Source organism: Molothrus ater, chromosome 1 (assembly GCF_012460135.2).
Source record: "Molothrus ater isolate BHLD 08-10-18 breed brown headed cowbird chromosome 1, BPBGC_Mater_1.1, whole genome shotgun sequence".
Classification (NCBI taxonomy): Eukaryota; Metazoa; Chordata; class Aves; order Passeriformes; family Icteridae; genus Molothrus; species Molothrus ater.
In genome coordinates, this window is record NC_050478.2 from 19713389 (window position 1) to 19738766 (window position 25378).

At 36.0% G+C, this 25378-nt stretch overlaps 1 protein-coding gene across 1 annotated transcript in view; it reads right to left on the reverse strand.

Annotated features, from left to right (window-relative positions):
• PLXDC2 (plexin domain containing 2) overlaps positions 1–25378 on the reverse strand; it is a 256169-nt gene that overhangs the window by 53812 nt on the left and 176979 nt on the right. Inside the window, exons 5-9 of the mRNA XM_036401732.2 lie at positions 24959–25081; positions 22047–22165; positions 13525–13624; positions 4575–4670; positions 3571–3652 (exon numbers count right to left, since the gene is read on the reverse strand). Of these exons, the coding sequence (XP_036257625.1) occupies positions 3571–3652; positions 4575–4670; positions 13525–13624; positions 22047–22165; positions 24959–25081 (520 nt within the window). The remainder of the gene's footprint in view (positions 1–3570; positions 3653–4574; positions 4671–13524; positions 13625–22046; positions 22166–24958; positions 25082–25378) is intronic.

The following is a 25378-nucleotide window of genomic DNA, read 5'->3' on the forward strand; positions in this document are numbered from 1 at the left end:
AGACCTCCATGGGACAGCTGCTAAAGTGTTTCAGGCATTTTATAGACATGGATACTTGTGTTGGAGAAAGTTAGAATACCATCTTAGCTTACATATTTATAGTTAATCTCCTTTGAAGAGTTTACTTGTGAAACAGTTATGAAATATACATAGTTCCAACAGAAATTAGCTCCTAGGGGGATCCTCCATCTGCTGAAGTCAGAGGAAAATGATGTGCCTTTGCTTCAGTCATGGTAAAGTTGTGTGACACACATCATATTGGATTTGAGACAGGATGGTTTGATGACCCCCTATGAAGGAGCTAATGGTGATTTAAGCTTGTAGAGAGTGCAGGAATAGAGGATTTGGCCCTCAGTCACATCTAAAATAAACTTTCCTCTCCAACCATTGCAGAGCTTGCACAGCAGCTGGGTTGAAGTTACAGGTAGGAAACAACCCACTGTTGTAGGATAAAGCTATTTTCATTCCAACAGAGATTGCCCACATGGGGGAGTAAAGTTTTTCTGCAATGGTCACACTGGTCAGTTTTACTCGTGCAGTTAAAGGTTTTACAGTTTGGGTTTCCCCCCCAAAACTATACTTTACTGTGTGAATGATTCAATATATGGATTAAATCTAATGCAAGGAAAGAAACTTGATGCAAGATGGTGTTCCTGGTAGTAGCATTTCTCTGGCTAAATGGGGTAATAAGTACCTGAGAAAAAAGGTTGTGTTTCCCAAAGGTTGTGGATATGTGTAGGCTTGTTACCCACGTGGAAATCTGTCTGCTCGAGAATATCTCATTTTAGAGCACCAAAGTACTACTGTGGCACCATGGAAAGAACATCTCTGTGTGTTCCAGGCATATCTGAGCCTCACTACCTTGCTCTCAGAAGCAAACAGGCATCCTCCTCCTGTACAAATCTGAGTGCTAGGTCTGTCAGGAGATTATTGATACACTGAAAACCCACCACTGCCAGTTCAAAGCCTCCTTCAGGCTTTTGCAACAAAGGCTAATTGGCTTCCCCACTCTGGGATTTGCCTACAGACCAGTGTGTCCAGTCAGATTTGCAACTGAGAAGCATTACTCAGGCATTGCTCCTAAGCATTCCTCCTACTTCAAAAAACCCTATGAGCACACATTTGAAAGTGGACTGTAAATATTAATTTCTTTGTCCTTTAGGCACTTCTGAAATGTCTAAGTTAATACTTCATGGAATTCTTTGCCCTTGGTTTTTCAGTCTGATTTTATCCTACTGCAGCAGAGCAATGTATATCATAACAGGAGATAAAAGTCTCTATTGATTCACAAGACTGGTGAGTGAAGAGCAGTGACATACAGAAAAAGCTGAAGGACTGTGAGGTAGGAATTAACAACTTTCCCTTCTTTATGATTTTTAACCAGGCTATTAGATTTTCCTGTTGAGGTAATGCTTCTTTATCACATGCAAAAAGAATGTTTTAACAGAGCAAATTTATTTTTTAGGGGAAAGAACCCACAATGTGGTACTGAAGCAAATGATTCTGAGCACTCTTCTTTGAACCAGACATTGCCACTGAGAATGGAATAAGATTTTTTAATTTTTATCTCTTGAAAATGATTAGTCATGCTGAGAAAGTGCAAGGTAAAGGAAGAGAGGTACTACACTACAAGTCCAGAGAGAGTATGCAGAACTGGTAGAAAATTTTCAAAGCTGAAACAGAATGATTCCTCGTCCCAATAAACCTGCAGTGTAACCAAATAAATATTCAGTTTTCACATTTTGGAAAGCAAGTAGCCTCTTTTCACAAAATATTTAATCATTTATTATTTCAGATCTCTTTCTCCACAGAGATTAAATAGTTGAAATTGCTCATTTCAGAAACTGGAGATGAGTGGCCAAGAAAGACAAAGAGGCCTGGACCAGACATCCACCAAAGCCATGTTTCCAGAGGAAACAGCAAGCTAGCAGATTAGATGTAAAATCCTGTATAAGGTATTCTGGGGATTGGACCACAGCCTCTCTGGTCAAGTCCTAGATGAAGCGAGTCCTGAAGAAACCAGTCTGATCTAACAGCTGGCCCTGCTTTGAGTGGGAGGTTAGTCTGGAATTTCCATTCTGAGCTATTTTATGACTCTATACACAGTTCTCCATTTTCTAAAAGCTGAATTAATACTGCTCATTCTGACATATAAAAATTGTATAGTATGACTTTTTAATACTACTGAAACTCCTCTGTAGAAGCGTATTCTTAGTTTCCTTTTCAGTATCCACCCTTTTTCTAAGGATTCCTCTCCAGTTCCTGCTTTTGCTGGCGGTCAAACAATGCCCAAAGAAGACCTGCATGAAGTGACAGTCTCACTACTGTCAGTAATGGCCTAATTAATAACAATAAAACTACTCAGTCTACCTGCTGCATCTTCTCAAAAGCACAACCATAATACAGAGTGGAGACAGCTGTTTTTGGGAAACAGTGCAGGACTACCTCACAGCAGGCTCATCTTTGATCTCCACATGCAAAAGAAAGCAAGTTTTTCTTCGTTCAATCTTTAATTGAATAGAAATAGATGTGTTCAGACTGTGCATTTTTCAGCAGTAAATTACACCTTGCCAGTTGTGAGGGGACAGCCACAAATGCTCCTAAATGAGCAGAAGGAAACACAGTGTGGCTACATGACTGGTTCTGCTCCTGCAGAAGGATAAAACTTAGCTCTCCACAGTGAATTTGTGCCTCAGTGAGCAAAACATACTTCTCAGCAATGTCAGAACTCAGGAAACTCAGGTGTTTAGAAACTAGAGGGAAACAAAAAGGATCTGAAGGTTTCTGCACCTGTTCTTTACAAGAGATCTGGATTTTATAATATAAGTAAGTTTATCCAAATAAAAAGAAGAACTCTGGCCACAAAGCAACAGGCCCTGCTCAAACCAAAGCCAACAGAAACTCGGTGCTACAGCATCTATTGATGAAGGAGAATGAAGCAATTCTGAAAGAAAGGATTTGGCTAAAGCGACCAAGAACTGTTCACGCTTGCTTGGAACAGTTTTCTGGAAGTAGTACTACTCTTCAATATATTTTCTATGTTCTATATTACTTGATTTGTCTTAGCTCTAATTCCACTAAAAAGGCTTTTGCAAGGCAAATGGGGAACAGAGTTACTTTTTAAGTGTCTTACTACAGCAGTTGCAGGTTAAGAAAGCATTATAAAAATGACCCCAATTTTCTATTCTGTGCTGTGTTCTTCAGCTATTTACCAGTTCTTCAACATGGTGTCAAAATATTGTACTATTTTAGAATGTTAATTACGTTTTCTTGTTTCAGTATACATCAGTTTCATACAAAGTATTTCTAAACCCAATCACTAGAGCTGAAGAGCACAGCAACAATGAATGTCCATTATGATACTGAATTTTGTTCAGAGAGCTGGCATGAAATTCATCATTATGGTCAGTGAAGGTCAGTGAGTGAAAAACTTTTTGAGAAGCTGCAGTAGCAGAGTTTCCATTTTGCTGGCTGTGCTTCAGCTGCTCCACTCCTGCCATGGTTTTGGCTAGCCTTTGAGCACAGCTCCATATCCACACACAAAAAAAGGAAAGAAATTATTTTCTCTACCTTTGGAGTTTACTGCACCAGCTGCAGTTGAAACCAATCTGGGCGGTGACACAGGGACCACAGCTAGTAAACTGGAGACAAGCTGGGATGTAGATAAACATGAATTATTACATTAGTCTCATATATGTTTCACAGAAGAGCACAAAGGAAGAATTTATCTTCTGATAATATATATTTAGTCAACAGGTTCAACCATGTCTAAAATAAGACCCTGAACCCAGCCTGTTACAATGCTTTGCACAATTGTGTACACAAAAGTACATTTAATCTGTAGTATTTCATTCGTATTCCATTTTAAATGTATTCCTACTTCCACATCTGTTCATTCAGCTTTGTTCCTAAATTTTTATCTTTTTGCTCAATGTTAAGTATTTCCTTAAATCTCTTTCTTCTCTGGCTGTTCTTTGGTGTTGCTAACATTCAGACATAAGCAGATAATGAGACTGACAGACAAATGTGCAAGAACTAACTAAACCTGAATTTAAGAAAAGGAAAAATAGATGTTTCTACTATTTTTACAATAGTACAGCTGGCATTTTAGACCCCAAGATTTCTAAGCAATGTAGTTTTACCTTTGAAAAAAAAGCCTGATGGACTGCAAAATATTTGGAGCCATTTGTTTGGGGATATGCCTTTGTAATGTGATGCACAGTACACAGAAGAATTCATGTTTGCATTGCAAGCATGAAAACTGTTCTTTCTTTTTTTCCTGAAAAAATGTATTTAAAGGCAATATAATCATTCTTCTGAAAAAAATGATTTGGCACAAATTTCATTCAAAACCTACTGGGAGCTATGTACCTATAAACTAACTTGAGATACATGAGGATGAACTGGATAATGCATCATCCATTCGGGAATCTAGGAGAGGATAAACAAATCTCTTTGTGATTCCAAGTCCACAGATAAAACAAAATGTTTGAAATTGTATATGTGTTGCTGGGAGGGAGAGGGAGATAGATGCTTTCTAGATCTGCCTCCTGCTTATGTAATGTTTTACTTACTTGGAAGTGGTATCATTTCAACAGCTGAGAGATTGGTAATCTTTGACATCTGCAGCTCCACCCTGTGGTATTCGTAAATTGTTCTTCTGCGGACATCTAATAGGAAAGAAAAAAATAAATCATGTTTTCTTATTTTGCAGTCTTTAGATTGTGAAAAATAGTGGATGTAATGAATGCACACTGTTTCTTAGGTGCACATATGGCAGCTATTTTTCTCAAGAATATATTTTAAACTTTGAATATCACAAAATAATACGTAAAGATAGATAGAGAATTTTTTCAGTGGAAAAACCCTCCGAGCTGACAGAAAAGGTACTTCTCCTGGAAAAGAATTATGAAAATGCTGAGTGTGCTTTCAAGCATCTTAGTCATTGATCTGGAGAGAAATTCTAGAGGATATACTGACATTTTAGGGTGTATTTCAAATGCTTGCTTTCCTAAGACATTTTTCTCAGCTTACAGATTTGAGAGAAATGCTTTATATGCTCCCTTTGACAGTTCTTGCCAACATGTGCAAACAAAACTTATTTAATTGCTTAATCAAATTTGGTACCTACAAGATGGCTCATATCTAAGTGTACTAGGGTATATTTATAACATATTAGAGAAGACAATCTTCCAAAACAGCCATTGTGCATAATCTTTACACAAGCTGACTGCACCTGTTTCTCAAAGCAGAAATTCAATATAGTCAATGTACTGTTCTGAAGGGCTTCGAACTCACAAGCAACTGTAAGACCCAAAAGATAAACGTGAAAAAATCTCCCTCACTACTCCCCACAACAACATCCTATAATGTGTTTTGAAAATTCCAGATTTTATACACACAATTGAAATATAGACTGGCGAGCTTGTATATTTGAAGATCAAAAGTACAACCTATAACACCAATCTGACACAAAAAATGACAGCTTTCTGAGGTGCTGGTTTCATATTTATGTTCTTTCTGAAGGTCTGAAATCAGAGCTAAACACGATCACTGACCCTCGGCAGTCATTCCAGAGAGGAATTAAGTGTTACATACAAAGGACTAAGATTACTCATGCCAATGACCACTCTTAGTCTACATGTAACAGAAGAAAAGGGACTTGTAGACAGTCACAAACTCAGTCTTTGGATGGCTTCTGTACTGCCAGTCCTGTATAGATTAGGGCACACCTTGTTGCTCGAGGAAGCAGCTTCTCTGCCCTCTCTTACCTCATTAGCTCAAGTAGGGACAAGTAGGCAGTATCTCACTTTCAGACATTAATGTTTCTATTTAGCTCCAAATCAGCACCATTGGCAACCACTTCTTGCAATTTATTTGAAGCTTTGTTATGAGTTCACCCCTCCTGATAGCAGAATTCTCTTTCAGTATGAAATGAGCCTATATTGAGCTAGTTTTATGTGCTACCTAAAAAGTCATTCTGACTAGTTAAAAGACAGATATGGGCAGGTGCCAAAGTTTACCTCAGTAAATGCCTTAGCCATGTCCTTCAGACCCACTGGAGAGAAAGAGTTTTCAAGACCAAGCTAATTATATGTTGGGATAGGGACAATCTCTTGACAGCTGCAAGGGGTTTATGCTCATAGGATGGTCAGTCTCCTAAAAGCCCAATCAGAGTGATTGTAAAATTTCTTTGAAATGAGCTCCTGCCAATGCTGAAGGCTGTAATTTAATTTGTTTCCACAGAAATCTTTAACATTCAGTCTAAAAAAAAAAAAAAGCAAAAAAAAAAAGCAAGTGAATGTGAAAAATTAAAATGCTGGCTGTCAACACTTTATTTGAACTGCATCTCATCAGTACTGGTACAGACCAGTATACTATAATCCTGTTAATGCTGAACCTCTCCTTACAGGTTCCTCACAGGGCTTACAAGAAATAAGGAGCTTCTGGCTTTCCAAAGACTCAGTAAGAATCAGAGATTCAAGGCATAGACACTTTTACCTCACCCAGTGCATGAAATTTCTGAAAAACACTACTCTTAAGAGAATTAAGTGTATTGTATAAAAAAAAATTTCTAATCGTGAATATTTCAGCATGACTGTTTATTCATTAAATCCCACTGCCTGACAGACTCAAATTTGATCTTTTTCTTCAGAAAGATGACTGTTTCAACCACAGGTGGTAAGTTTGATTATGAGGCATCTATCTAATGTAAGAAACTTAAGCACAGAGAGGTATTTGCATAGTCACCCTCTAACATCTTTGTATATTCTTGCAGACAGGTGGTTGGAATTGTGAGCATTCAAATTTATCTGCCTGACCAGGCTAGAAAAACATGCAGGCCTAGATTCTTTTGAAAGTATGACTTAAACATGCCATGCTTAGATCTTTGAAATGCACTTTTCTCTCCCTATTTTGAATTGTGAGCTGGTTTCCCTTAAGAAAATTGGTTAAAAAAACCTTAAACTCAGCAGGATAAATAGGAAAATGAATACTCTTCCCTTACGCTTTCCCCCTGACCTCTTCACACGCTCCTGCTTCAACCCAGAACAGACATTGCATTTCCCTCTGGTGGAATTTGCTCTTTGTCTTATGCTGTCTATTTATTTAGCTCTTTAACAAAAAAGTACTAGTGCAGAATTACAAAGAGCTTATGAGCTCATGTATGCCTCAGTACAGACCTTAACATGACAAGAACTAGTGAAATAATTTGATGCAGTAACAGATCAATAATCAAGCATCATGTGCAGGTATTTTGCTATAAAGAAATGCTACATTAGGTCTAGCAAGGAAAAGAAGAAAGGAAAAGGACTTTTCTATGCTTTTGAAGTACCATTCCCAGTTCTGAATTTCATAAAATATGTGTATATTTTTTTCCTAGTCATGAAAACATTTTACATTTCTACAAGTCTGGGTTTTTCAAACCCACATTTTTAACTAAATGCTATTAGGTTTAACTTATTCTTTAATAACTGGCTATATTTTTTTACATTTTGTTTAATTTATACACTTAAGCATGGTTCAGACTGTTTTTTGGTTTGTTTCCATGGCATGTACTTGTGCTATCTTTGAACACAGGCCAAAGGTACAGTCCCAGCAGAAAAAACTGAAGAAAACACCAGCTACCTGAGGTAAGAACACATTCCTCATTGACTGAGAGAGATAACATGGGGGTCAGAAGGCCATTTGAAAGAATTCTTTCAAGGGATTAAGCAACAAATTGGTAAATTATACATGTGCAAGACTCTGCTGTGACAAAATAATTCTATGTAGTTTTATCACAGTAGTATTAAACTTAATAATTCTATATATAAGTATTCTTTGAAACAGAACTGCAAGAGTTGACTAAAGGTACTCAATAGGGAGGGTACTCTGGGGAGGGAGCAGTGCCAGGAGAGCACCAATGATTTCTTAACATATGTGAAGGGTCAGTAGTTCATGACTATTCTAAACTATTATAAACTATTCTAAATATGTGGCTGACAGATGCACAATCTCGCTGTATCTTTTCCATTACATAAATCACTGCTTTTCCTCATACACCATTCCTCAGCTAAAACCTGCAATACAGTGAAATGTGAAAATACTGGAGAAGTCATTCTGAGTTTTGAAATTATATGTTCACACAAATAAAGACCTTTTCCAGTGAAAGATTTCAAGGGAACTTGGATTGGCCATATACCCAGAAATAACTGCTAAACAAGGCCATATGTGTTCATACAGCTGTACTTTCAGTTTTAAGTCTTGCTGATAGACAAAACACAAATGGTAAGAGGGTTCACTTGATTATGCAGAAGTCAATTTGAAGTAAACAATTTATGAAACATATCCAACAAGCTGCAGGCAATTTGTGGAAAATATAAGGCATAGAGAAGGGAGGGGCACAGCTGCTGTGTTATACAGCCACTGACTTTGCTTGACAGAGGCATTGTTTAACATCACTGGCTTTATAAAACCTGTCAGCCTGGTATATCTGATTGCTGTCACCACAAAAGGTAAAGGAATCAGAAGGTCAAAGCATCTGTTCTTTAACAGCTTTATATTGCTAAACTTATCAATATTTACTAATTAATTCTTGAGGCACTGACACTCGGACTAAAAACCAATGCTTGTTAATCCAAGCACCTCCACAATTGCTCCTCTGAATATAACTCACATCTAGATCTAGATAAAAATTCAGATTCCCTAATTGTATTAATTTTATCATTCTCACAAAAAATACTAAAAATAACCTTTTAAAAGTGGGAGCTGCACCTCAAATCTGTGAACAAGCAAAACAGTAGGCTTGAAGTAGGCTCTGAAACATCTTTATGAACAATGCACTAAGAGCTGTTCTGCCGCAATGCTCTGCGCCTACCACACATGATTTCCTTTGAAACTCTCCACGTCCTTCCAGATTTGCCCCAATACCTGTTGCCAGCTAAAGAGCTCCCAGTACAGGATCTAGGTGTGAAAAACTTGCTTTAATTCCTAATCCCACCACTCATCAAACTGCCTCACTCTGAGATCTGTCTGTGGTCAGTTATGAGAATATTTTAAATTTTGACCAACTTGTACCAGTCCTGGCAGTATTGTCATGCTACAAAAGATCAACAGCATGCTCCTGAATCAGATACCTAGTGCAAGGAACCCAGCTGCCTGGATAAACCTTTCTGGACCAGCAGACAAACATTCATGGCTGGAGCAGCTGGCTCTGTGGGATTAGTTACACTAGTGAAAAGGAGAATAAATACTATAATTTTAGAGTCATAACTTCGGGGCCCATTTTGCACAGAGGTAAATGATAACACTGCCAGTAAGGCAGGAGGAAATCAGACTTGATTTCCCCAGTGGTGCTGCACCTTTATATGATAGATATCAGAGCATAAATGGCCAGTGGTCTTTTACCCTTCAGGAAGGCAATCCTAAGGTTCTTTTAGGGCTTCACTGCTGTAAACAAAGTGGTGAGACATCCTGAGCAAACATTTACAACATGCAGAGTTGTCACTCAATTATATGCTTGAGTTACACTACATATTGAGTGACACTAATTGCACTGAAACTGGAATATTACTAACACATAGCTCAGCTACAATTTCATTTCTGTACACAGTGTTGTTGAATAATTTCAGTGTGATTAAATGTTAAGTTGTCAAGGCATGGATTTCCTAAAAGAGCTGCATCTAATACAGTAGCTGCCAAAATCACAGGGAAGTAAGTCTCATTGTGGAGACAGACCTACTACCCATTTTCTCTTAGTGCAAGACTGTAATTCACTTATGTAGATCCCCTGAATCTGGCACTTTCTTATTTCCCAGAGTATTTCATGGTTTTGTGGAAAACAAACACAATATGGGAAGGATCTCTCGTGGGATTTTCATTGCTAAAGTACAAAAGTGGGTTGCAGGAAATGCTTTTTCATTTCTTCTTCTTGCACAACAAAAAGATAATTGCAAGATAATAGGGAAGAGCACTGAAACAAGGGAGAGAAACACAGTAACCCTGAATGAGAGCAAAAACAGAGGGAAAGAAAGATGGTCATGAAGTTAAAGAGAGATCTTGGGAGTCTGCAGAAGGGAGAGCAAAGGACACCACAGGCAAGTGAGAGAAGGAGCAAGAACAGAATAACAAGGATGGCAGAGAAATAAACAAGAAACAAAGGGGAGCTGTTTGGAGAAGGTGGGCAAGGAACAAAGGTCCTGAAGTAGTGAAGATGTTTAAAAAAGTCTTGCTGGAGGAATATGTAAAGCTCCCAGCTTTGTCATAACCAATCATGTTTCAAGTTGGAAGACATCCATGAAACTCTTACTGTGTTGTTACAAAAGGAAAAATAGCTGGTGTGCAAGTGTAGTGTTCAACATGTCTGAAGATGAAGTAATCAGGATGGTCCCTCTTACACATAAGAACCAGAGTTCCAGAGCCTGGAACTTCATTTGAATTACCTGGAAAGAGCTGAAACTTTTCCTCTGAAATTAATCAAAGGACCTAGTTTGCCATTTTGTCATAAAAATCTCAGAATTATCATGTTAACCTTGGTGTCAATCAGGAATTTACTTCCCTTAACATATTACCAATCATTCCAAAACACCTCTAGAGTATATATAGGCATATCTCTACCTAGATATAAAATAGTGGCTAATTTGCAATAACATAATTATAAGTGGAAAATAAAGACATGGTCTATAAGCAAGACGTAGTAGCAGATCAAGGGAAATATTTATTAAAAAAAAAAAACCAACAAAAAAACCCCAGACAAGTATAAAGCCACCTGCCAAAAATCTCCCATCTCCATGCTCTAACTCTTAAAAGATAAGGTGAAAAAGTGTATGTGCCTGTGTGCTTTTAGGGGCAGATAAAAGGGGTATTCTGCAAAGTCTTTATATGAAGAAGTATATTAATAAAAATAGGTATGATATTCTCAAGTTCATCCTTCTAAAAAAGTTCAGAAAATCTTTCCTTTTAGCCCTTGGCTCTTCAAGACTTTTCAGCCCTCATTAAAATGCACTTTTGAAATGAAATGGCTGATCAAAAAGCATGTTTTCTCCTCCCAGAATGAAATAGGTTTGCCTGTCTTTTGAACTCATCTTTCAGAAGTATTAAAAAAGTTATTACCAATCTTTTGGACAGTATATCTGAAAAAAATCTGAGAAATAGTTAGCTTTAAATCTTCTGAAATTACTTTAATAAACTAGGTCCATTATATTGAAATTTTAGAATACTGAGCAAACAGAAGGCACCAGAGATTTTCAGCATTTTTAAAAATTGAGGGGATATATTTGCTCAAACAGCCTTGTGTTGCTCTTGGTGTCTCGTTCCTTTTCAAATGCACAATATATACAAAAACAATTGACAGAGCTCAAGGAAGAAGCAGTAGAGTTTGGGGTGGTTTATTTGCATTATTTGAGGGGGAAGATTTTGGCTTTTTTTTCTTTTTTAATAACTAGTCATGAACGGAGACTGGGTTCTTTTGGTGGAAAAATCTTTGATAAAGTGGCAAGCTAGAGCTTGCCTTCTCTTGGGACAAGCAACAATTTATATTCTTCCATTGTCTTAAGAAGCCAACAAATAAAGTAAAATAACAATTCTACTGTATCATTTTTTTCAGTAATTGACTAGAGCCATAGTTGATTTAATACCTCTGAAAAACAAGAATTCAGGAACATGCATATTTTAAGAGCATCTGATACTGGCTTTCTATGGGCCAACATTATTTACCAGCTCTGTCAAGGTGCTATTATATTGCCTGTACACATCAAAATAAACCTATTTCATTGAGCACACAATTCAGCTTCAGGAAAATCTACAGTGAAATGATGGTTCCCTTGATTAATATTAGCTCTAGTGTAAGCTGCAATCTAGCAAAAATAATCATGAATTACCACCATCCACTGAACTGGTAGTTAGGGGCAAGAGCAATGCATTGTAAACAGCAATACATTAATAATGGTCTCAAAACTACTGTAGCAGTGGCACATTTTATACTCCTTACCGACATCATAGTCTCACTTTTGTTAGCAGAAAGTGTCATGTGGAAAAAAAAAAATAGAAATGCTAAAACCAGAAGCCTAGTAAGTCACTCTGCATTCAGCAAAACCAATAGTATTTACTGGTAGTAAAACAAGTGCTTGTCTGAAATATTTCTGCAAAAAGAAACATTCAGACTTGAATAAAGACTCACATCTACCATATGTTTTCCATACAAAATACATAAATCTAATACAAGTGCTTTAGTGTTATTTTATTATGGAGGCCTGATGTCAAAAGATATCATCCTGTTGCATCTCTTGGATAGAATTTCTTTGTGACTAGTCTCATAAACTGTTTGCATAGTCAATTAACCTAATTTCCCCCTGAATCCATATTTAGAGCTCTTAGAAACTGAAGATTCAGAAATATTCAGATGATTTATTTGCAAATATCACTCACATTACTGAAATTTGTTGCCTGGTTTCATTTGCTCTTAAACACTCAAAACCAATCCATGCAAACATAGGCACAGCTACTTATCATACTTCAGAAAGAAATTTCATGTCTCTTAAGTGAAATCTTGGCATGCTACATGCCTCACACTACTCTGAGCTCACAAGAACAAATAGTACTGAAATTTTCCATATTCCCCAAGACAGGACATGTAAGACACAGGATTGATGCTCCCTGGTTCTAAAGACTGTTTTATATGTGATGAGAAGATAGGATGAGCTGAGAGGTCAATAGCACTGGATTTTTCAGTGTCAGCCCCATCTGCTGTCTGTCTGAAAGCTGGGCTGGATCAGATCAGTCCTTGTGAGCACCACAGATCTGCCAGAGCTCACTTTAGGAGAACATGCCTGGAGTCAGCCCCAGGAGCCTGGTTCAAGCACAGCTCCCTCCATCTGCACCCTGCTATTAGGGCTTCATCAAAAACTGATCTTAGTAAATTTTCTCTAAATATAGAAGTAAACCCAGTAGACTTGAAAAGTGAGCATATTCTCTAATGGCTAAAAAACCTCAAAGGGTTCTGTACATAATACATTAGAGCATCAAGAAAGTCACACTTGATTTCAGACAAAACTAAATTCCACCTGCAATACTGTTGCCATGAATATGTGAGCTCAAGATGTTATTTAATAACTACATCTCCTCTTTTTTCCTGTCACTAAAATGTGTACATGAATTTGAAATACAGAATAAGGTGTCAGGAGCTTCCAGCTTGGATATTTTTGGATACAGACTTTTTTTCTGAACAGATTGCTTCTTCTTTACTATGGATATGAAAGCATGTTCCAGATAAAGAATCTTATGGAAAACCAAATTGAGCCAGTTGAGAGTTTAATTTGACATTATTTGACTGGCCATTTAATTTTATTTACTTAATTTATCAGCTCAAAAGAAACAATGACAGGAAAAGCCATATTGGGAATTATCAAGCAAATAAAATTACACTTGAATTAACAAGCTGAAATTAGCTAAGTGATTTGTTGTGCAGCTAATCACAAGCTTGATGGAATCAGCTTATACTAATTTCTCCACCTCCAAACCATTAGCACCACTACAATATCTACATACTGGGAATTTGCTGGATCCTGTGAACGACCACAAATGCATCTGAAAGTCCCACTTTCACTGGGTGGTTGGTTGAACTTATCTGTGTCACAGCAACAGGAATCTAAAAGACAAAACAGGAAGATATTATTGAAATATTGAACTAGAAAAAAAGATTAAAAATAAAAAGCACTGCCAAAATGATCATTTAACCAGTGTAACTTAAAAATCCTAAATAAGTATTTTATACTGCATAGCATACTACAAGAATTATTTGAAGATAGAAATTACTGCTTTTCCTTTGTATTTTATCTCAATTTTCTTTGCATTGTTTTCACATGAATCCTTAGAGGTAGAAAAATTGTCAGTGACAAAGCAGAAAAGCATAGTAATTTCCAGTAATTTATTTCCCTCAACTGAAGAAAAAGTGGGATGATGTGCCAGTACACTCAAGGATGAGGAGGCAATGCCTCATGTCTACTGTTGAACACAAAAACTGTTAAAGTTCAGCTTGGGATGAACATTTAAAAACTTATGGTTCAGTTAACTTGCACTGAAAACACTGTGAATTTTTATCTGTAAAGAGTTCTGACAGAATGATAATAATATTTATTATGTTCTCGCATATCAGGAAAACAGTGTTGTGGTAAACATGGAAAATTCCAGATGCTCAATTGCCAGTATCTAGAGGAAGGAATAAAAATATGTAGATAGTCAAAGACCATTCCAGCTTTATGTTACAGACACTGGGTAGCAAGGTTGCATGAAAACAAATGCCAGGTTTGATTCCATTCCTGGGACAAGATTGCAGCTTTGGCTGATACTTCTATATAGATATAATAGGACTGAAATTTTTTGGGATGTTTGATTTAGTGACGTGTAGAAGTTCTTCAGTATTAATATAGTTAAATAGATTGACTGGTCACAAAAAAGCAGCCATCACTAAAGGAGCAGCTCAGACTGACATTGTGCCTTTACAGCATTACAAAGTTCTACCCAAGACTGAGTAGGAAACATAAATTTACTGCCTAGCAGTTCTCCAGATGGCACTAGCAGAGTAAAAATAATGAAATGCCTGGATCAATTAGCAAGGTTAGACATTGCAAAAAATGCAAAGATATAATACAGACAAAAAAGAGTGCAAGGTAAAGTTTGGGGACCATGGTGTAGGAAGCAGCAGTTCTAGAAGGAATCTCAGTATTGTAGTGGATAAACAACTCCAGCTGTCTGAGGGGACATCTCAGCAAGAAAACTTAATTGATATGATATTTGGTTACACAAACAGTGAAATATAGCCTAGATGTGGGGTGACCATTTTACTTGCACCTGAAAATTAGATCATTACTGATATATCATACAGACTTTGAAAGAATATATTTCTTAAAAAGATGCCAAAAATTAAGAGAAGGAAGCTTAAAAGTGTCATAAAAATATTTTGTAAACTTCCCCAGTTCTCAAATGTCATTAATAGAAGCGTTATAGATGTTTTATTCATTTGATTTCTGGGTGAAATACTGAAAAGCTGGTTAGATTACCACAAACAAGTACTACAAAAGGCAGAAATTACTAATGGACTAAAGACTCTTTTATTCTAGCACAGAAAGATATAACCAGCAGTTGGAAACTTCAGGCAGGTACCTTAGGAGTAGAATAAGCCACAGCTTTCTATAAGCAACTATGACTTTTTACCAGTTGCTGTTTTCAGATATCTTATATTTGGATATCTTACTTTTCAAAGCTGCCCTTCAGTTAACCAGAAATTTCTAGGCTGAAGACTGGTGGAACTGGATCAAGTGTAAGATACTGAGACACAAGGTATTAGTGTAGCTAACCCAATAGCTCGCTCTTTACTTGTGTGAAGCTACAAAAATTATACAGTTGGTCAGTATTTTTCACATAGCAGAAAAATGCTGAAGTAAAAAGCTGGGTATTCATCCAGTGACTGAGGATTCAGTTCTGTCTACATGATAATAAATAGCATGATTTCTGGCATTTGAGTTAAGCATCAGTAGTCCTCCTTGTTCCCAAAATACCTTTAGTTTTGCTTTTCCCCAATTACACTGGTAAGTAAATTCTGGTGAATTAAACATTGTCATAAATTTCCATTCCTTTTACCTAATTTAGTGACTGGTTTTCTTGGGGTTCTTGCACACATGATCTGGTGTGGTATAAAAAAGGCTTGTGGCATGTTGTCAAAATGACAGGGAAAAGAAAAATGGCTTGGAAATACTGCTAGAAATACATCAGCTTAAATTTGGCTTATATCAGCTGAGCTCAGATGCAGATAATGGATAATATGACAGAAGAAGGCCAAAAGCCATATTTTCAAATTCTTCAAAATAAAAGACTCACTAAGTGCAGAACTAAGTCTATAAATTTTCTGCAGCAAGAAAGCTTAAACAAAATAAGGGATTTATTCATAGTCTCAGAACACTGGAAAGAAAAGCTTACATTAACTATCAAAGAAACTGTCTTAAAGGACTTTGAGGAGGATACTGAAGACAACCTATTGAAAGGTAAGTTAGGAAAAGCACTGATGAGGAGGATGCAATGACTTCCTCTTCAAAGTTAGAGAGGAAACACAGCAGACGAAGAAAGGACACAGAGTGTATTTGGAATTGGAATTAGCAGGTTTGTGACAAAAGATGCTGGCGAAATTGTCATCTTAATGCATAAATTGTGTCTGATGCATGAAAAGGATTATACTCATTTGTAGCATGTGAATGTAAATCAGAAGTTGCACTCTGGCCTTCTCAAATGAGACTCTTGTCTTTCTTTTTAGTCTAGTGCCTTTTCACATGTTTATTGTGAATTTTTGAATTACTGTAAAATTTGCATCTTTCCCTCAAAAATTATGAAAAAAGCAAGCTATTTCATTTTTTTTTTGTTTTGTTTGGTTTTGTTTTGCTTCTAGGAAGGAGTGATGACTTCTTGCAGTACTAATGCCACAAGTTAGGGGTTTGGGTACTATTTTATTTTATTTTATTTTTTAAAAATAATTTTATTTTCATTACAACCTGGTTCAGATCTTGAAAGTTAATAAAATTATGAATAACTCAGTGATATGTGATATTAAAACAGATGGCAGTAGCCAAGTTGAACAGAAAATATATAGAAAAACTTCAAGAGAAATTAGAAAAACTTGAAGCAGAAGTAACAATGGATTTTGCCAAAATCCCTGCAGGTGTCAATACTCTAGTGCTGGGCATTCTACTGAGAGTAAGGAACATTCAAAATAATTTCTAAAACAAATAAGAAAGTAGTAGGGTCCAGTCTATCAGAAACAGCAGCCAACAGTTTGGATACATGTTTTAGAAACGAGGCTTAGAAGCAAGAGCTTCTGTAAAATCAAAAAAGAAAAATTAAATTCGTGTAGTCAGTTCTTCAAACTGAAGGGCAGCCTGTGTGAAAAAATCATGCAGTCAGAAATGCAGCCAACGTAGAAGGCAATCCACAACCCAGGAACACTCTTATTCTCCTGAAAAACTACAGTGCCATTATACCTGTATTTACAAAAACATATATTAATTTTTAAGGAGTGAAAAAAGAAATTGGTAATGTGTGTACTGAGTGGCATATTACAGGTGAAATCTTTTGCATGAGATGTCAAGATAAAATGAGCTTTTACCATATGCTATTTGATTAGGAAACATTCCCTTTTGACAGAAAGCTTGTAGTAAATATTAAAATCACTTATGGAATATTACAGCAAAACCTAGAGAGCAAGCAGAGAGCTGCTGTTCTGGATTTCTCTCCTGAATGGCAAGATAAGTCATAACAGGCTGACATGTTAAATGGCTGAGCAGAGAGCTAGGAATCTGCAAGTGATTGCTAATGGTTGGCAAGAATTTTACAGCATTACCTTCTTAGAATGGCTTTTAGCTGGAATAATTCTAACCCATCTGTTAGCTCTACCACAGAAAATGTGATCTTTTGTATTGTACAAATCACCAGTTTATGAATAAACTTCCCACACTAGCATTAAGGCCATTAATGTCTATATTTTGGATTTTATACTTCAACAGTAAGAAGAAGGGAATTTAGAATTTATGCTGAGTTCTATGTATCATTGGGATCTGTAATCTAGACAGCATTTTTCATGGGACTTCTCAAATTTTATTCTTTTCAACTGTAAGGTCATATCAGAATCCTATTCTTCAAAAAATGATAAAATCATGGTCTCTAAATTTATTTTGAAGGAGGTGGTAAGCAGGCTGCAATTACTGCCCCACTTCAAAACTGAGTCAAAGATAACAGCCAAAGTATGTTGCAAAATAATAATTAGGAACACAATAATAGTGTTTATATAGGGTTTTCATTGCCAGTTTCCTAAGTAGTAATTAATTAGCCTACAGGCTAAACTGCATGAAAATCAGGAGTTTTAATTTGTGTAAATTGAACACCTCAAAAATAAAAAATAATTTCCATGTCCATTTTTTGATAACAATAAAAAGGCAAAAATAGCATTATGGAAATTTTTTTTAAATTTAGTTTTTGTGTGGTTTTGTGTTTTGTGGGGTTTTTTTGTAATTGTTTCTTTGGGTTATTTTTTGGCTTTTATTTATTTTTAAATTTTTTTTAGTTTTCAGGAAACAATAGCAAGGTTTGAATTCTTGTCACTGAAAACAGAGTATTTTCTCTCATGCCTAGCAGGGGCACCAGTTTTATTTAAGTGCTAGCACTTAATAATTTTAACTTAATTCTGTCTCCTTCTTAGAATAGAAATTCATTTTACTACAAGCGTCTTTTAGAATTATTTTCCAAACTCATATATTGGGCAATTTTGAGCAAATATTATACTTTTAATAATGGTTTCTGGATGACTACATAAATAGAGAGTCATTACTATTTAAATTAACAAAGTGAGCCTTCTCTAAAGATATTAAGAAAAATATCCTAAACGTTTAACAAGACCTATGGAACAATTGCCTAATTTGTTCTGTATTAATCATGGATAAAAAAAGAAACCAAATATTACACTAAGGAACATTAGCTCTAAGCATTAATGGGAAAAGACTATGTAGAATAGTTATTTTGTTTCATAAGAAGTGAAACTCATGAGAATTGAACTTCGGTGAAATTTAGAACATAAGAAATTCACTACTAATACATAAAAAGTATGCCTTTCCCCAAATTCTTCTTTTTTCCTGTGTTCTGCTGGCTTGTTTGCACTGTAATGTATTTCATATGTAGTAGAGGTACACCAGTAAAATTTTCATGCCAGCTGATGTTTCCTGACATATTGACCATTTGCTAGAATAGTGTTGGTGAAAGCAGTGACATTTAAAATGGAAGTTGCATGCACTGTAAAAGAAGTAAATTGCAAAATAAGTAAATAATTTACTTGCTATAGGACCTTGTTATATTTCAAATTGTTTTCACATTTTGAAAACTTGAGCATACGGCTCCTTCTAACAATTAACTCTTCTGAAAGATATTCAGACATCTCTATATTTGTCTTTTCTGATGGTTCTGCTCCTTTTCTATATTTTTTTTTAAATTTTGGATAAAAATTTTAAATTTCAGATTGCTTTCTATTGAGGAAAACAACAGAATGCAGAAGATTGGGCAGAGCAACTCCTTTGGCATTCAGCAAACCTCTGCTAGGATCCTGTCTTGGTGGTCAACACCAGGTTTATGAGGTAGAAAACCTAACTTGGGATTAGGAAGAAAGTGAAAAAAAGGGACTCTCAAACTGTTTGAATAAATTAGAAATAAAAGGTAAAATTTACCTAAAGTGCATTAGACATAAAAGTCCCTAGTTGTATCTGCCTTAAATGTATAATCACAGTTATTTTAAATGTTGACTCTTCTAGATAAAGACAAGAGCCTAGACAGAGCCCCTGTGGGATGCTTGATGAAGCTACTGGCAACCTTTTTGCTGTATTTCTTACATGGTGCTCCAGCTTGGGGACTTTCACTGACAATGCCATGAAGACCTCTCACATTTGCCATACATCACTGTCATTTTTGATGAACTGTGATGCTAAAATAAAATGGCATCAAAAAGACAGTAGAAATCTTGTGAAACTCTTAGTCATGCTAGTGAGCACTTCCACAAGTAATTTTACTGGAGTTAATGGAGCACCTGACAAAGTGACTCAGTGGCAAGAGAAAAGGCTCCAGAGGGAAGGACTTCCTCAGATAGCAATGGATTCAGCACGGCAAAGTAAATCAATTCCTAGCAAGGCATATAAGCACTAGGACCAAATCTAAAATGATAAATGACTTGTTTGTTCTTTTCAGACAACTTGTGTCTGATTAGTGATTGGCAATTTTATTTAATTTTGCTCATTTAGATGAAAAGCTGAGATAATGGTAATGGAGTAAAGGCTGCAAATACAGAGTGTAGTTGTCTAGAAATCTCAGTCTCAAAACCCATTCCCCAAGTAATTCTGATGGAATATATTAGTTGTAACTTGCTAAAATATTTAGAAAAATCTTTTGTCAAAAGATTTGCAGATCATTAATACATTACTATTACCACTTTAAAAAATCTCTTTCCTTAGTTATGTGCAATAGCTTTAAAGTAATGTTTGGAAATTCCATTCAGGACAGGAATAACTCATGAGAGGGAATGAGTTCAAAGATTCACCAGTTGCTAAAAGTGCTTTATTCCATTTGCAAATTCTAGTTTTCTGTCTCAAGATAAATGAACAGAACATTAATAACTCCTATCCACAAAAGCAATGTGGTTTTGGGGGAAGCTTCCAGTAATGTAATGAGAGCAAGCAGCCTGTGCATTCTAGCTCAGAAATTGTTTATCCATGGATTAGATGTCATACTTCCCTGCAATTCTAGGAACCACTTGTAAAGGAGTGGCTCATTTACTCTTCTTTTCCTAAATGAATAATGTTTTCAACTACCCAACACTACACTGCATCATCATATTCTTCAGGAATAGAAGTCTCCTGAAAAGGTCACCATTTTAATGTCAGAATGCATATATAACTAGTATCCAACTCCACCTCTCTAGGCCTTGAAGGCAGGAAATTTTGTTCAGTCTTTAAAAGTTTTTCCTTTTCTTTAAAAAGTTTTCAACAACAGTAGATAACCAAAGCATTTAGTGCACACTCTTTTGATCAAGTACAATTGAGCTCCATTGTTTAAGCAGAGTAAAGCTTACATGAACTTGGATTCAAAATGCAAATAAACTGCATTTTCATAGATGAAGACTGCAACCTGCGCCTAACATTCAGAAGAAACCCCAAGCAGACCTTGCATCAGCATGTCTTTTATAAGAAAAGGAAAGCCATGTACATGGGCATACCAGAAGTTTCTTGTTTCTACAATACTGATCCAGTAAGAGCATCTTGCAGCAATCCTTTTCCAAGAAGTCTGTCTTAGGTGACGGTATGACTGCTGCTAGCAGAAAAACCCAGATCCTGTCTACTTTGCTAGTGAATGGCAGAGGAATGTTATTACTTCTGCTTCATTAAAGGTGCATATCTAGAACACAGGCATGAAAAATGAGCCTGAAGGCTCACAAGTGTTTTATAGCAGAGAGAGAACAGAAGAGAAAAGAGATTTCTCCAAGTCTGGACAATTCTCCAAATCTGGACAACTCTAATCACTGATGAGAGTTTCTTACTATAAGGAGAATAACTGAAATTGCATTTTGAAGAGAAAGTCACAGGGTACATGCCAAACATATTAAAATAACAAAACAAAGCAGAACAAAAAACCCAAACCAAGCAAAACAAAAAAACAAACAAAAAGGAAGACATCATGTTGTCACTAGAGATTTAAACTTGTCTGCTTTCTGATTCTTATTTGCATGAATCAGAGAATCATAGAATACCAGGATGAAAGGGGACCTCAAGGATGACCTGCTCCAACCCTTCTTGGCAAAAGCACTGAAATTGAAACAAGCTATAGTTTCCAGAGCTCTAGCAACTCTAGAAAAAAAAAATCACTCAAAGTAACAACTGGAATTCTGAAACACTTGGAGAATGCACAAGAGCCCATTTAAGACAATATATTGGTGCTATGAAGGTGAACCAAATGGCCTCAATCTAAGCAATTTTATCATCAAACAGATGGAAAACCTCAGGGCTAGCAATACAAACCAGTTATTTCTTGTTTCAAACATATGAACTTTGAAATATGTGAGTTGCCAGAAAACTACAGCTGCAGGAAATAGGTGATCTTTCAACAATAACTATTGATTCTAGAGTATTTTGAAATGGGCAAGATTGGGTAGACTAATTAAAAAATAAGATCCTATCTTTCAAAACCCATGGAGAATTTATTAAAACCCCAGGAATTTACTGAACATTTAACACAAACATCCAAAAAAGCCCAGTTGAAATCCAGGATTAGTACATTTGTGTCATGTTGATGCTTTTAAAGTCAATTATATGAACATCACTTTAATAATAATATATCATTTTCATCAACATAGTGATCTTATAAGCAGTGTAATGAAATGATCTTATACAACTGAACTTTCAAAAATTTTCCCTCCCCCACAAAAATGTAGGGAAATTCCTGACATTTATAAAGTAATTTGTCCACTTAAATGACAATTCTCAGACCCAACTTACTTCTTTGTAGCCGAAAATGATACGCCCATCATTGAGAAGGGTGGCCTGAAAAGTGAAACTCCCCAGGTTGTAATTATCCTGCAGATGTACATGGTCCCACTGGACAACTAGTGCTGTGCCTGTGAACCCCAGAGTGGGGGTAGAGAGGCAAAAGGAAGAAAAAAATGTGAGAAATATATTAACTGATTGTAGGAAAAGTACTTCACTACAGTTACTTGAAACAAGAACAGTGATTTGTCTCTTTCTAGCAGCTTTCAGCTCCACACCTTGAAATGCCAAAGATATTACAAACACAAGTTGAAACTGAAATTCTCTGAAATGTAGACACCACAGTGCTACGCAAGCAGCACAACTACTGCCAAAGCAAGACTGGTCAAAAAACTTGTTTGAAATTACACAAGAAATCCGCTAAAGGTAGGATCCAGTGGTTCAGGGGTGCTGCCATTACCACTTCGCTGCAGTGGCATTCTTTACACTCTATACATAAATCCTGATGGCTTTGAAATGTGAACTGCTAACAGTATTCCCTGCTTAGTAAAAGTTATTATTTCAAGAATTCAGATTCTTGCATTAACTATGCATTAAATAAATATTTTTTTTTCTGCATGGTGCAGGCCCTTGCTGAGGTTGTGCAAATTGAGAAATGTTAGGTGTTGGCAATAAATAAATGTAGTTTAAATCAAACTCACTGACAAGTCATAGACAGGGTAAATATTGAGTCTGGTATGCAGAGATTCAGTTGCAAGAGCCTAGTTAATATTCACAGGAGTTCACTGGCTGAAGATGCACTTACCACACTAAAAATATTTCTCAAGCAACCTGCATATTTTACAGATGTTGAGACACTTACCGCCAAAACTGTGTTGACTGAAAACAACATTTTCATCTTTACATGCCTTCCTCAAAAACTTCTCTTTTTGGCAGTAATGGGAGTTATGTGCTTTGATTCAGACTTTAATTTCCTTTCTTCCTAGAATGTTCATGATGGGTCAGTACATATTCAGCTCAATATATTTTTGATATGTCCTTGAAAAATCTTTTGCTACAGCTCTGTACTGCAACTGTCTTGAACATATCATGAAACTATGAGCATGCTAATAGTGGGTCCACACTGCACCAAGCCCAACACGTTATTGTCCCTTGTGCTTTTCTGCATGGTAGATAGGCATTAATTGTGCACAGAGGGCATTTTTTCCTTTGTGATCACATTCATTAACTACTTTTTGAATATTTATTTTATTGCATTAAATTTTATTTTAAATGTAAAGTTATTACATTTATTTTAAATGCAAAGTTATAACTTGTAAAGTTATTAGAGCACAATTAGCCTGAATTTCTTCTAGTCAGTCACTGAGCACTTCAGATCTATGTGCACCTCAGAACCCCAAGCTAAAATGGAAATCAGCTGCCACCCAAACTGTCCTTTCATTCCAGAGGCTTTTATGTAGATTTGTGTGTACCTAAGTCCCTTGGAGTTAGCTCTACCAGTGAGACTTTGATGGATCCCCACACTCTGTGCTTTCCCACTACAGATGCTGCTTTATGGCAGAGCCCTTACTCATGGGGACAAAGCACAGATGAGTAAGAAATAAGATGCTGAAGATACAATCTGCTCAGTTCCTTTTTTCTTGTGCTAAGATAAAAAATTCTTTGTCCTAAAGCCCATGGAGTTCAAAAGATGATGCATTACACATGAAGAAGGATCCAAAATCTCAAAGCCATGTGATACAGCCTTTGCACACCTGGTGTGAAGACTGGAAGTCAGGACTATAATGAGAATTAGCCACATCTTCTCCAGAATCCTCAGATTATTTAAGTAAAGATGACAAATCTCTGGCCAAAATGTTAAATAATTTAAAACATGAAAATTATATCTTTTTCTGTTTCAAAATTCAAAATGTCAAAATGGAAGGAGTAGGATTTTCTCATGTAAGCATTTTATTGCACTTTTAACAAACAAATATTGCTATGACTAGATTATAAAGAAAGGTTATAGATACAGAATTCTGTAAAAGATACAGAATACATTTTGGTAACTGATTTAATTAATAAAAAAATATTGGAAATATGAAACATTTTTGAACCTGCTGGCAATTTTTGTTTAAATTCACTACAAATAAGCATACATAAAATAGCAGAGATGTATCCAGGATAATGTAGAAGTCATGGATGTCATGATAATAATTCACAATACTAAATTCTCCAAGTTTTAACTGTTACTGTAGCTGATCACTAAAGGCCTGAGGTAAAGCACCAGGTGCCTTTTAACCACGTAGGGTATGTTTCTAAAATATTGATTACAACTGACTTCAAGAGAAAAATATCCACGCATTCAAGGGCTTTGAAACTTCTCACAGAGTTTCAAGTACAACACTGCAGCTTGCCTTTTCCTCTTTCAATCTTTTTTACAAGGAACTGTTGAGAACTCGTGGTGTAGATGAGTGTATTGGATTCCAATTCTGGGACTCCATGAACACTTAGTCATTGACAGGTTTATTAACCTTATCCCTGCCCTGCTTCTGTGTATTCTTGCTACTGCACTCCACAAACGCTATTTTCATTTTAGGTAGTGGACAGATGGTATCCACTATAAATACTTTGAAATAACACTTTGAATTTACACTGTTATATAAGACAGATTTTCCCTTCTAAAACTGATAAAATGCATTGCTAGTTTGAGTTTATGTACTTCAACACCCAGATGATATCTGCTCAATTAAGAAAAGGCATTCATGATTCTTTATTGTGTTCTAAATTAATAATTGCTTATAGATGTCAAGTCACATGCTCTATACAGCCTCTAAATTAAAAACAAAAAGCAAAAAAAAAAAAAATCCTCAATGCTTCCTCCTGAAATAGTTATTTAGGAAAATAAGAAGAGCCAAGGGATACAGACAAGGACTGCTACATACCATTATCAAAGTATCTGACTGTTGAATTTCTTGACACACTGGGGTCAAAATTTGCCATTAAGGGTGCAATATATTGAGTAGCTGTTAACATTCGATGCACAACTTCTCCAGTATATATGAAACCTACAATAAAAAAAAATGAGACCATTTCAGTAAATTCTGAAAAGATTTTAATAGAATGGCAGGTTGAATTGGGCGTCGCCAGAGCATTAAAGGGTCATCTGAGAGAAATTAATCCATCACAAATTTTATAGTGAATTAAATAAGAGCTAAAATTTCAGAAAAACATCTGTGATGGCTGTCAGAAAAAAAAGATCCAAAATGAACAGTGGAACAAATAGTTTAAGAAGGTTTTTTACAGAAATAAAAACAGTGAAAACTCAAGGAAGAATAACTCCAGTTAATAGCCAAATGCAAGGA